Source organism: Ahaetulla prasina, chromosome 6, assembly GCF_028640845.1.
Source record: "Ahaetulla prasina isolate Xishuangbanna chromosome 6, ASM2864084v1, whole genome shotgun sequence".
NCBI classification, from domain to species: domain Eukaryota; kingdom Metazoa; phylum Chordata; class Lepidosauria; order Squamata; family Colubridae; genus Ahaetulla; species Ahaetulla prasina.
The window spans coordinates 20,298,756-20,311,277 of NC_080544.1; the positions used below are offsets into that span (position 1 = coordinate 20,298,756).

General features: G+C 40.2%; 2 protein-coding genes across 9 annotated transcripts in view; one reads left to right on the plus strand and one right to left on the minus strand.

Moving 5' to 3' along the window:
* MYPN (myopalladin) overlaps positions 1–6,375 on the plus strand; it is a 134,506-nt gene extending 128,131 nt beyond the window's left edge. For all 8 annotated transcript variants that reach the window (XM_058189467.1, XM_058189473.1, XM_058189469.1 and 5 more), the window contains one exon: positions 17–6,375. In XM_058189467.1, coding sequence (XP_058045450.1) covers positions 17–186 — 170 coding nt within the window. In that variant the 3' untranslated portion in view covers positions 187–6,375. The remainder of the gene's footprint in view (positions 1–16) is intronic.
* Positions 6,376–10,875: 4,500 nt separating this feature from the next.
* ATOH7 (atonal bHLH transcription factor 7) lies at positions 10,876–12,251 on the minus strand. Its single transcript, XM_058188832.1, has one exon. It carries the CDS (start codon positions 12,226–12,228, stop codon positions 11,797–11,799), a length of 432 nt encoding a protein of 143 aa, XP_058044815.1. The 5' UTR covers positions 12,229–12,251; the 3' UTR covers positions 10,876–11,796.
* Between the last annotated feature and the right edge of the window lie 271 nt (positions 12,252–12,522).

The following is a 12,522-nucleotide window of genomic DNA, read 5'->3' on the forward strand; positions in this document are numbered from 1 at the left end:
ATTATTTTTGCTCCAGCTCAGTGGCATCAACAGATATCTCAGCCAATCAAATTTCGCTCAGGCAACACCCGGTATACACACCTCACTGGACAAGGAATCGACATATTCTCTGCTTTCTCCACAGTCGAGAATTCAGCACGCTTTTCCTCTCCCTCCCAGCCTGTGGTAGAAAGTGAAGAACTGTAAGGAAAAAAACGTTCACATTCTCCCTGAAAATAAAGCAATACTAGAACTGTGAAAAGGAACAGAAGGAGACACGCTGAAACATTTAAGGTTTACAGCTAGTATCATTGAAAGACAGTAAAGATCTTGAGCGCCGAGATTTCAGTGCAGATCATACCACGCAGCTGTCGTGGGATAGAATATCCCGTGACAACTTTTGTGCTGTGTTACTTTTGTTCCGCGGGTGATGAAGAAAAGTGACCTAGTTTTCAGCTGTTAAAAAAGTAAAAAAACTAATAATAGATGTGCCGATTTTCCTGCTAAGATTTTAAGGCAGTGAAACAGGCACTTGGTTAAGATTTGGATAGCTGTCTAAAAGGTAACAAGATGGACCTTTGCAGCAATGGTAGTCATTCTGAGGAAGGAGAAACCAAACGCAGGGGCATCTGGAAAGGGAAAGAAGCTCGAAAAAGTCAAGATGGTGGTTTCCACCAATCTCCCATGACGCCATCTTACTTTTTGGATCCCCTACACACACACTTCTAAATCTCTGATTTTGAATACTATGTTTTAAGGGTGGCTTGGTAATCACAAAACACAGATCCAATGCCAAAAAAATAAAACTGTGATTGATCAGTTTGCTAAGAATTCATACAAATGAAATAATTAGCCAACCCAAAATTAGATAAATGTAGCATTTCAGATAGAAACTGCTTCCAAACAATAGAAGTTTTTAAAAGAGTGACTCTTATACTCATGTACCTTGCACCCGAAGAGGGCTCTTAATATTAGTGTTAAGGTGCCCTGTTGTTAGGCTGCAGGCATACGCTTACCTTAAAGTAAGTCCACTCAACTATAAGAGCCTTACTTCTGAGGAATATGTATAGGATCATACTGCAATTAGCTATAAAACAGCTTATGTACCACAAAGCCCATATTATAGTCATCCCACAGCTCCCAATGGTAGATACATTTTAAAGCATGCTTATTTTTTTTTCTTTTTCCATATTTAGAAATCAATATTTGAACAAAAACAAAAATGCCTTGCATATTGTTTTTGTTTCTTTGGCCTTTAGATAGGATTTTTTTTCCTATCTTCAGAATTCTACATAACCTGCATATATACATACCTATTATCAAAATGGGTTAGGATATTCCCTTTAAATTATAGCCTTCTTGCAGGCATGGTTGGGTCTGAATTATTGCATTTTTTTTTCCTACTTGGTGATAATCCTATTCCTTTACAACAACCTCACCTCTATTTTTCCTCATTTTGAGCATTCAGAGGTCATTGTACCGAGAATAAAATTCATCTGTAGATGACACCAATTAAAGAAAAAGGAATTATCATTTAGTCCAAACTTAACAATCAAACGTCATTCATGTCGGATATTGATTGACCTCCCATATTTAAAACAAATAATTCAGAGGCCATAAAGCAAAGAGGTTTTGTTAGCACATGATATAAATCAGTATATGCAATTAACCAGTTTTATTGCATTCTGCTTTTATTCAATATTCTAAATGAAGACCTATTAAAGTTTGAAATACATATTAGCATTTTCAGTGGTGGGATTCAAGTAATTTAACAACCGGTTCTCTGTCCTAATGATTTCTTCTAACAACCAGTTTGCCAAACTGTTCAGAAAGTTAACAACTGGTTCTCCCGAAGTGGTGCGAACTGGCTGAATCCCACCACTGGGCATTTTTATGCTTAAGCTATAACTCAGATATATGATGCTAATTTCACTGTGAAAGAATACAATTATTTCCATCAGATTTGCCAAAGAACTTTGTAATACTGGGTATTATTAGCAGTGAATAGTTATTGGCTATATATTTTAAACGAAGTCTCAATCCTCTGAAAAACTACAACTAAATTGAAATCCAACTCAGGATTAAAGTATTTTGAACTTTGCACTATTACTAGGAACTCACTGGCATTAATTACGGCATTTTATAATCCAATCCAAGCCTATTTTCTTTTTGGGGTGTTTCAGGGATGGGCTTCAAAAATTTTAGCAAGGGTTTCTCTGCCCACTTGCTGGGTGGGCATGGCCATGGTGGGCGTGGCCTAGTCAGCCTTCTGCACCGTGGCGGGGGGGTCCTTTTTGCCCTCCCTGGGCTCTGGAGGCTTTCCTTGAGCCTCTGGGAGGGCAAAAACGGCCTCCCCAGGCTCTGGAGGCCTTCTGGAGTTCTTCCGCGTGCACCCTGCACTTACCTGCATCCAAAACGGGCCACGTGGGGACTCCTGGGAGGAGGGGCAGCCAGGAATGGGATTTGGGGGGTTCTCCGAACTGCACAGAATCTTAGCTAGAGGTTCTCCCGAACCCCTGCGAACCCCCCCAGCAGAAACTGGGCTGTTTCTGGGTGAGATAGAAAAGGAGATTTTCTAGGAAGCTGTAGTCACCACACATTCAGAAAGGGGAAACCTGGTTTAAGTAGTTTTTCTCACTAGTGTCTTCCATGTATTTGGGGCTACAGCATGCTGAAAGTTATAATCCTCATGCAGCTGGAGAATTCCAGATCGGAGACCCCATCCTGAGAGGTATGTGCCTTAAAAAGAAATTTGAATGAAGAGAAAGTGACCTCATCAAAATAATACAAGTAGACTTCAACAAATGACCACCCATGGGACCAGTATATCTGTTGCTAAGTGATGCTGTCATTAAATAAGTCACCCCTGATTTCATGACCTTTTTCCCACAGTTGTTAAGTGAATCACCATTGTCATTAAGCAAATATGGATTTTCCCATTGACTTGGTTGTGGGAAGCCCACTACGAGGTCACAAATTGCATTTACATGACATCAAGATGCTGCAACTAGCATAAATACTTGCCGGTTACCAAATGCCCAAACTTCCATTAAATGTCCACAGGGACACTGTGACAATTGTAAATGCAAGGGCTGGCTGTCATAAGACAATTTTTTTTCAGCACCATCATAATTTTGAATGGTCATTAAGCACGTGGTCATAGGTCGAGGACTATCTGTATGAGATTTCCAGTAACTGTTGACCCTGGGAATAACGTTTCTCTGACTTCTGTCATTTCTTCCTAGTTATCAGAAGTTAGTATCTTGTTCCTAGGAAGGCCTGGTGCCCCGGAAAGCATCTTCTCTGCTTTGTTATAAATGAAGCCGGAATCTAAATCTGGATTACTCAACCTTGTCAACTTGAAGAGATGCGCATGCCAATTTCCAGAATTCCCCAGCATACTGGCTGGGGAATTCTGGGAGTTGGCGTCCGCACCTCTTCAAGTTGACACGGTTGAGTAATAAAGCTCTAAGTTAATGTGTGATTGCCATGAGATCAAGCTGTTTCATTAAAATCCCAAATGCTCTTATAGAGGCAATTGAAGCTTCCCAACTGAGCAGAATATGAGAAGGTTCTCTTCTAAATTTTGATCAAGACAACGGTTCCAAACAAGAGTTGTAAAAATCTGTTTGGACAGGTTCATATTATAAAGAAAGATTGAAGACATCCCTTAAGTATTAAAAGAAATACTGTTCTTGTACCCAGGTAGCTTAAACAGAAATACGATGGCAAAGAAAATAGAAAGCGTTATGTGAGAACAATAATGTATTTCAGCAGCATAAGGATTCACTGAAGTCATGCAACTTCCCACAGGTTTGTAAAAATAAAAAAAATAGTCTACTTTCATATGGAAAATGTGCCAGGAGAAAATTTGAGTATGCCTGAAGAATCAGATATAAATGAATGAATATCACTGGTTAATGGTCATGGTCATGTATTGATGTACATTTGTGAAAACATATATATCTCCTGTAGTACAGGGAATATGTGTGTGTGTTTTCAAGTTTAATGATTATTTAATGAAAATATTCCAAAAAAACCCACACATGGACATTTACACAACAGCAATTCCTTGCCATTTGATCAGTGTTGGACCCAGCAGAATTTAGCCAAGACAAACTGGCATATAGAAAATAGCCCTTCCTTAACATGTATAATTGATATCAAATCAACTGAATAGGTAGATGTATGTGAAAAAAAAGGTCATTGTGGCTATTGATATTGCTGAAAGACAATATCTTTCAGAATTTCCAGACTTTTCTTCTTGCAGAAGACAGCTTCATTTCTCTTTTTTTTATTTCATAAACTAGAACCTAAACTTTGCACTAGAAACAAGTTCTTTCCTTTTATTCAGCCAAAGTCATTCCTACAAATTCCCACCAGGAAAGAAAGCTCATGGAAGCAAAATAAATCTTTTTTTTTTTTAATCCTTGCTGACTTAATACGGATGGTGAGTAGATCTGTGTGCTTCCAAACCAGGGAAGCTAGAATAAATGGGTATCAGTCCCTGGAAGAATATTCACTATCATAATCAAATCATATCTTTCATAAGCCATTCAGTCTGCTTAAAAGAGGTGGAGCGCTATAGAACAGGATGAAGGCAAAAAAGGAAGCGAGGAAAAGAAATGCATGGCTTGAATGAAAGTGCATTCAGGATTGGATGGAGCCCAAGAGCTTCTACAAAGCAGTGTTTCTCAACCGTTGTAACTTTAAGACAGGTGGACTTCAACTCCCAGAATTCCTCAACCAGTCATGCTGAATGGGGAATTCTAGAAGTCCACACATCAGAGGTGGGTTTCAGCAGGTTCTGACCAGTTCTGGAAAACCGGTAGCGGAAATTTTGAGTAGTACGGAAAACCGGTTGTAAAAATTCTGACTGGCCCCGCCCCCATCTATTCTCTGCCTCCCAAGTCCCAGCTGATCGGGAGGAAATGGGGATTTTGCAGTATCCTCCCCCTGGGGTGGAGAGGGAATGGAGATTTCACAGTATCCTTCCCCTGCCATGGCCACCAAGCCACACCCACCAAGCCATGCCACGCCCACCAAGCCACACCCACAGAACCAGTAGTAAAAAAATTTGAAGCCCACCACTGCCACACGTTAAAGTTGTGAAAGTTGTGAAACACTGCTGAAAAGCATGTCCACATTCTTCTATTAATATATTTATTGGGACTCTGGTTCGTTTTCTGAACCTAATAAATTCCAATAAAAGATTAGAGAATCCAAAGTACTCTAAAAAAACCCTTTTTTGTGTGTAAGAGGATACTACAAAGCAAAGAAAATGCTTTTGTGCTTTGAGATTGTTTCACATGCAGTATACCAGCGCCGAATTTAGAAAGCCTTTTTCAGTGAAACCAACCATGAAGTATCGCTGTGTGAAAGCACAACTTCAAAAATGTAACAATGGGCATATTCTGTAGAAATCTTAGTGAACATTTGAAAAAATGGATTCACCACAAATAATCCTGGGGAGTCACTTGGAATCTTCATGTTTCTCATATAAGTCAGCAAAGTACAAATATAATAAATGATAGCACCATTGTCTTCTTATTTCTGATGTAAAAATATTTTTTAAAAAAAATAATAGATCAATTGATCCACAACTGCTTTGTTATAAACTCTTGATTTGTGTCATAGAAAGGCACAGTATAATATATATAGGGAACTGTTGTAAAATTCACAGCAAGACACTGTTCTGTGTGGTAAAAAATGACTTCCTCTATCCAGTTTAATCAATACCTGAATTAATATAGATGGGAAATCAAATGAAATTTCCTACCTGTTAAATGAAGTATGTGTTGCACAACTCAATGGCCTTACATTCTACCAATATGAAGTTGTTATTTTTTCCATTAAAATGGGTTTTTAATCCTAGTAATATATAAGGTACATATCTTTGAGGGAAAGAGGGAGGGGAATGAGCAGTATGTTCTAAAGTATATTTTAAATGCATATAATGAAAAATGCCAAACTGTTCAGCAAATGTGTTTTTCCTCATCCATTGAATAAATGCTTCAGAGTGGCATTATACAACTATCTCTTTGCCTGTGTCCCTGGGGAACTGTTATCCAAAATATTACAGAGCCAAAGGCTTTTTCCAGGTTGTCTTTAGAGTGCAAGTCATGATAACAGATGATATCCATTGAAGCGGGCATGGAACACCTGTGTTCTCCCTTAATGAGGGTGACTCACACCCCAAAGATAGTTTCCGTGTGCAGATCTGAAGACAATCCTGTTGTCCTCAAGGCCCCGTGCCTCGTTTGGCTACAGAATGTGCATTTGGAGACATTCTCCAAGGAAGTCTCATCATTGATCATCACCTTGAAGAAGAAGAATTGCACCCAAACACCAAAACATATACCATATTTTTCTGTATTTAAGACGACACTTTTACTGAAAAATATTTACCCAAAAATGGAGGGGCATCTTATACACGGGGTGGCCGAGAGGTTCTTCTCTCGGCCACCCCGTGTATAAGACGCCCCTCCATTTTTAGTTGGTGAAACTGCCGATACCCTATCTCTGCAAACCAGCCTCACGAGCGAAACTTCCAATTGCTTAAAATATTGATTTCTGAATTTTGGGTAAGAAAAATGGGGGAGGGGGTTTGTCCTATACATGGGGATGTCTTATAGATGGAAAAATGTGGGGCTCTGCAGTGGTGGGTTTCAAAAAAAATTTACTACCTGTTCTGTAGGCGTGGCTTGGTGGGCGTGGCAGGAGAAGGATACTGTAAAATCTCCATTCCGTCCCAATCAGCTGGGACTCGGGAGGCAGAGAATAGATGGGGCAGGGTCAGACAAGCAGTCTTGTCTGCTGCTGTCCTAAGCAAATCAGTAACTCTCCCTTTTTCCCAACAGCATACAGTATGAGGAATTATCTCTGCATTACCTTGGCTCTGTCCAAGGCAGAGGTCTCCAACCTTGGCAACTTTAAGATTTGTGGACTTCCACTCCCAGAATTCCTCAGCCACCAAAGCCGGCTGAGGAATTCTGGGAGTTGAAGTCCACAAATCATACAGTTGCCAAGTTTGGAGACCTCTGGTCCAAGATATTCGTCTATCCTGTACAGAGCAGCCAAAGCTTAAATCAGTTTCCTGATGTAATGTCATAATAAATTTAAGCATTCCCTTGAGTTTAGCACAATTCCTGGTAACAATATGGATGCACCCAAAGAAGTTTTGGGACAATAGCACAGAAGTGTTCTGTGATTTCCTACTCTGGGGATGATTTTCTGTTTCTCACTGTAACCTGTAGCCCTGGAATTTCGTGGTGGCCTCACCCATCCTTGTAGTTACAGGAGCAACTTTTCTGAGCTTCAGAGTCCCAAATATAGTCAGCTTAAATATATCTGTTTTAAATAAACACTTGCCATTAGAGAAACAAATTTGTCTGTTTTTTTCATCAGAGGATAGAATAGAATTCTTTATTGGCCAAGTGTGATTGGACACACAAGGAATTTGTCTTGGTGCATATGCTTTCAGTGTACATAAAAGAAAAGATACGTTCATCAAGAATTCTAAGGTATAACACTTAATGATATAGGGAAACAATACAAGAGCACACAATAGATACAAACTCATGGTAAACCGATGCAAAACTAGACTGCAGAAATTACGACTTCAGTAACAGAGTTGTCAACGCCTGGAATGCACTACCTGACTCTGTAGTTTCTTCCCCAAATGCCCAAAACTTTAACCTTAGACTGTCTACTGTCGACCTCACCCCATTCCTAAGAGGTCTGTAAGGGGCGTGCATAAGTGCACCAGCGTGCCTACCGTCCCTGTCCTAAAGTTTTCTTTTATTCGTACCCTTTACATGTATTTATAATTATGTTTGCACTTGTATCTGTCATAAAATACATGCTTGATGAAAAATAAATAAATTTAATAATAATAATAATAATAATAAAAATTAATAATAATAATAATAATAATAATGAGGAGGAGGAGGAGGAGGTATGAATCACACAAGGAGGTAGATTTCCTGACCTTCATAATCCAGATTCTACAAGCAGCTGAGGGAGGCCAGAAAGGATGAAACGGTTTGCTTTGTGTTTAGTCCTGGCTGGGATGAAGGAGAGGCTTAAATAGTATTCCTGTAATTTAAGAACAATTGCACTGTTCTGTGTCTAGCAGCAGGAAGCAGTGGACGATCGCTACTTTTGAGGGTGTTTGAGAATTTTAAGGGGGACTGGCATCAAAGCAAGCGAGAGAGAAACTCAGGGCAACACAGCCAAACATCTTCACTGAACTTGGATTTGGGCACAACAGTATCAGGATTTGGGCATAACAGTATTACAGCATGACTCTATCAGCAGCTGCTGATCCAGTTCTACACAGGAATCATTGAGTCTGTCATCTGCACCTCTATAACTGTCTGGTTGGGTTCTGCAACCCAACAAGAAAGACACAGACTTCAGAGGATCATTAGAACTGCAGAAAAAACAATGGCTACCAAGGTCACAAAAGGTGATCACATGACCGCCTAGGACGCTGCAACCGTCATAAATATGAACCAGTTACCGAGTGTTTGCTGCAAACGGTCATAAGTATGAAAAACAGTCATAAGTTCCTTTTTTCAGTGCTGTTGTAACTTCAAATGGTCACTAAACAAAGGGTTTAAGTTGAGGACTACCTGTATAGGGACTTCCCAAGATCATCTAGTTCAGGGGTCTCCAACCATGGCAACTTGAAGACTTGTGGACTTCAACTCCCAGAATTCTGGGAGTTGGAGTCTACAAGTCTTCAAGTTGCCAAGGTTGGAGACCCTTGATCGAGTCCATTCCCAGCTCAGGGTAAAATAGAGTGGTGGAATAAGTTACCTCTCAAACACACATGAGCTGCCTTTGCTCCCAATTCTATAATATTTCCCATAAATACAATCTATGTGAACTGCCTAAAGTATCTTTGTAGTAGCAAGTTGGATTGACTTGCGTGGTGACAAGGTAGAAATCAGATAGGAACCTGTCACCATGAAATCACACTGTGACCAGATCTCAACTAGAATTCTGGGAGTTGGAGTCTTCCACATAGTAGTACTATGCTGATCTTTATTTATTTATTTATTTATTCACAGCTCATACAAATAGAGTGGTGGAATAAGTTACCTCTCAAACACACATGAGCTGCCTTTGCTCCCAATTCTATAATATTTCCCATAAATACAATCTATGTGAACTGCCTAAAGTATCTTTGTAGTAGCAAGTTGGATTGACTTGCGTGGTGACAAGGTAGAAATCAGATAGGAACCTGTCACCATGAAATCACACTGTGACCAGATCTCAAAGATATAGTAGTATGCTGATCTTGTGGGAAGAGAGGAACTTCCCACATAGTAGTACTATGCTGATCTTGTGGGAGATCAATGATGAAATCCAAATTTTTTTACTACCGGTTCTGTGGGTGTGGCTTGGTGGGTGTGGTATGGCTTGGTGGGCGTGGCAGGAGAACAATACTGCAAAATCTCCATTCTCACCCCATTCCAGGCGAAGGATACAGCAAAATCTCCATTCCCACTCCACTCTGGGGCCAGCCAGAAGTGGTATTTGCCGGTTCTCCAAACTACTCAAAATTTCCACTACCGGTTCTCCAGAATCTGTCAGAACCTGCTGGATTTCACCCCTGTGGGAGACCAATATGCACTGTAGTTATTTGCATGTTTATTTAGTCTTCTTTGTATCTTTAAACTGAGTTCATTGGTTTAGGTAAGGCCCAAGATGGTGGCACGTGTAGACGCTGCGGTATTGAGCTCCTGGGCTTACAGTGGAGTGAATATGTATTACACCTGTAGAGGCTAAACCAATTTCGTGGTATACGATGTACAATGACAATAAAGGCTATTATTATTTAGCTGAGCCTAAATTGAAGTCCTCCAGCATGACAGACTATTCTATAAAGCAGGGATGGCGAACTATGGCAATTCTACGACCTGTGGACTTCGACTCCCAGAATTCCTGAGCCAGAATGGCTCAGCATGGCCAGCTCAAGAATTCTGGGAGTCGCAGTACATTGGTCACAGTTGCCCACCCCTGCTATAAAGTGATTTATTGGTCATAACCAGCGCTATGATGCCAAATATCATCATGTTTCAAGTAAAATGGATTCTCAACCTGGTTTTGAAATGTGTGTGCTCTACCACTTCGCTAGCTGCTTCTCTTCCTTTTAAGATGTTTAAATATTTTTTTAGCCTTTTGGTAAAGTCCGTGGATGGCAAAAGACAACTGTCTCTCTCTCTCTCTCTCTCTCTCTCTCTCTCTCTTTTTTTCATATTCCTTCAGGCAGAAATATACCCATCACACTGCACAAGCTAAAATCCATGAAATCAATTTCTTGCTGGCTCATTTGGCCATGGGAATCAGCCAGGCATTGGTTATTTGGCTTTAAGGGGACATGGGAAAAGAATCCCCAAGCTGAGCTTGTCTACTAGCAAAAATTCTTACTTTAATCAGCAATAAGATAGAAGTGACTTGTCTGGAACCCCTCAGTGTCCTCTCCCAATGCTTGTGATTCAATTGACCTGATCATAGAGCTACAGGCAGCCAACCAATAGAGCAAGGGAATGATCCACTCTGCAGATATCCCTGACAAGGATTAAATTCAGATTTAAGTCTCTTTTCCTCTGAGAATGCAGCAATTTTTACTCCAATATCCATCCACAACAACAGTCCCACCAGTTGGGTTAAGTAAGAGTGACTATTTAAAAATCACCTGGTTAATTTCCATGAATGAGGACGGATTTCAGTTTGTGTCACCCAGTCTTCGTCCATGGCTTTAATCATTTACAACCATAATGCCTCCAAAACAATTAATGATTTCCTTTTTTATGTATGTTATCCATCTAAAAGAATGGCCAGAACCTTTCCTCTGATAGAGCATACCTAGCTCCCAAGATAGGATGCTTTTAATAACAGACGTTTTATATGTGAAAAAAATGTGTTTATTTATATTTTACAAAACTTTTTACACTGTAAAAGAAATGAAACAATGTAAAAAAAAATCAAGCTTATTATGAATCACAAATTGTAAAAAAATTATTTTCACACAAGCATCTTACATCAAGATGTAGCATTGTTTAAACTTCATAGCAGCATACAGAATATTTAAACACTCTAAAGACTATAACTGAAATTAGCTTCATTCTAGGTTTACACTCTGAGAAATTGCAAGTTGTAAGGTCAGTGAAACTTGCACAGTTTGGTTTAGAAGAACCTATAAGGACAAACTTACAAAGTTTAAGGAAGTTACTTCTTTGAGGACTAAAGAATATCATTTCTAGTTTCCGTTATATAATATACCACTGATGAAGAAACAAAATAAAATACACTGTCAATTTAAGAATTAATGGAGATTTGAATATCTAATCATTCTGATTAAATAGTCACTTACATTCTCCAATAACCAAATTTGTCCATGCATGCCGTATATAAAAACTGGATTAATTTTGTTGTTGCTGTTATTGTTACTATTTATCCTGCTTTGTTTTCTTCAACATATCATTGTGAAAACAGACGTCATGGTAGTTCAGATACGTATAACTACACCCCCCCCCCAAAAAAATAATTTCGTAACGTCAAAATAATGCAACCTGAAGATATTGTACATATTTCACAGGTAACCACTAGGAAGGGGGGAAATTATCTCCTCCAACAGGCAGCCGATGAATTAGAATCAATTTGTTCCAAAGATGAAATGAAACGAGATCAAGAGTACCACAACTGGTGATTTACCTCATAGGGCTGTTCAAGTTCTCGTTGCCCAGTTTTACAAGAATGAGAAAACGAGTTTGTCCCAGATCCACGACGATCTAGTTGATAAACTTAGAAGTGATCAGGCTGGAAGTGGAAAAGTCTGGGAGCGTACGGCTCGGTCTCCGCAGCCGCCTTCTGACCCGTACAAGCGTGAAAATGCTCCTCCTGAAAGTTAATCCAGCCTTTCTGTGCGCTGAACCTCTCGGCTTCAGCCAGGATCCTTGTCAGGGCCATGATGTAACTGAGCGCCATCTGAAGAGTCTCGTACTTGGAGAGCTTTTTGTCTTGCCCCCACTGGGGGACCACTTTGCGGAGGTGGTCAAAGGCCATGTTGAGCCCCTGCATTCTTCTCCTTTCCCTGGCGTTGGCAGCCAGCCTGCGTTTGGCGGCGTTCTCCAGCCGGTCAGAGCTGCCTTTCGCTGCGCAGCTTGACTGACTGCTGCAGGGGAAGCCAGCATCTGCACTAGGAGTCTCCTTAGGGTTTGGCTTGCAAGGTTTCATGGGGGAAGCTTTTGCTGAAGCGATTTAAAAAAAAAAAAAAAAGCTGCTTGCGATAGGTCTTTAAGAGAAAATACTTTCCTCAACTTCAAGAAGATGGGCTTACTGTGAAAAGCACCATCTTCCCCAAATTACGTCATTCAAATAGGTATGAAGTGGCCCCTGTTTTGGACAAACCAAGAGCAAAATCTGGAGTTCCCCCCCCCACCCCAACATTTGCTCGGATCTTGGGTCGTCTTCTTCATTTCCTCTCGCTTCGAAAAGAAGCAAGTGGCATCTTCGCCTTCAAAGGTCCCG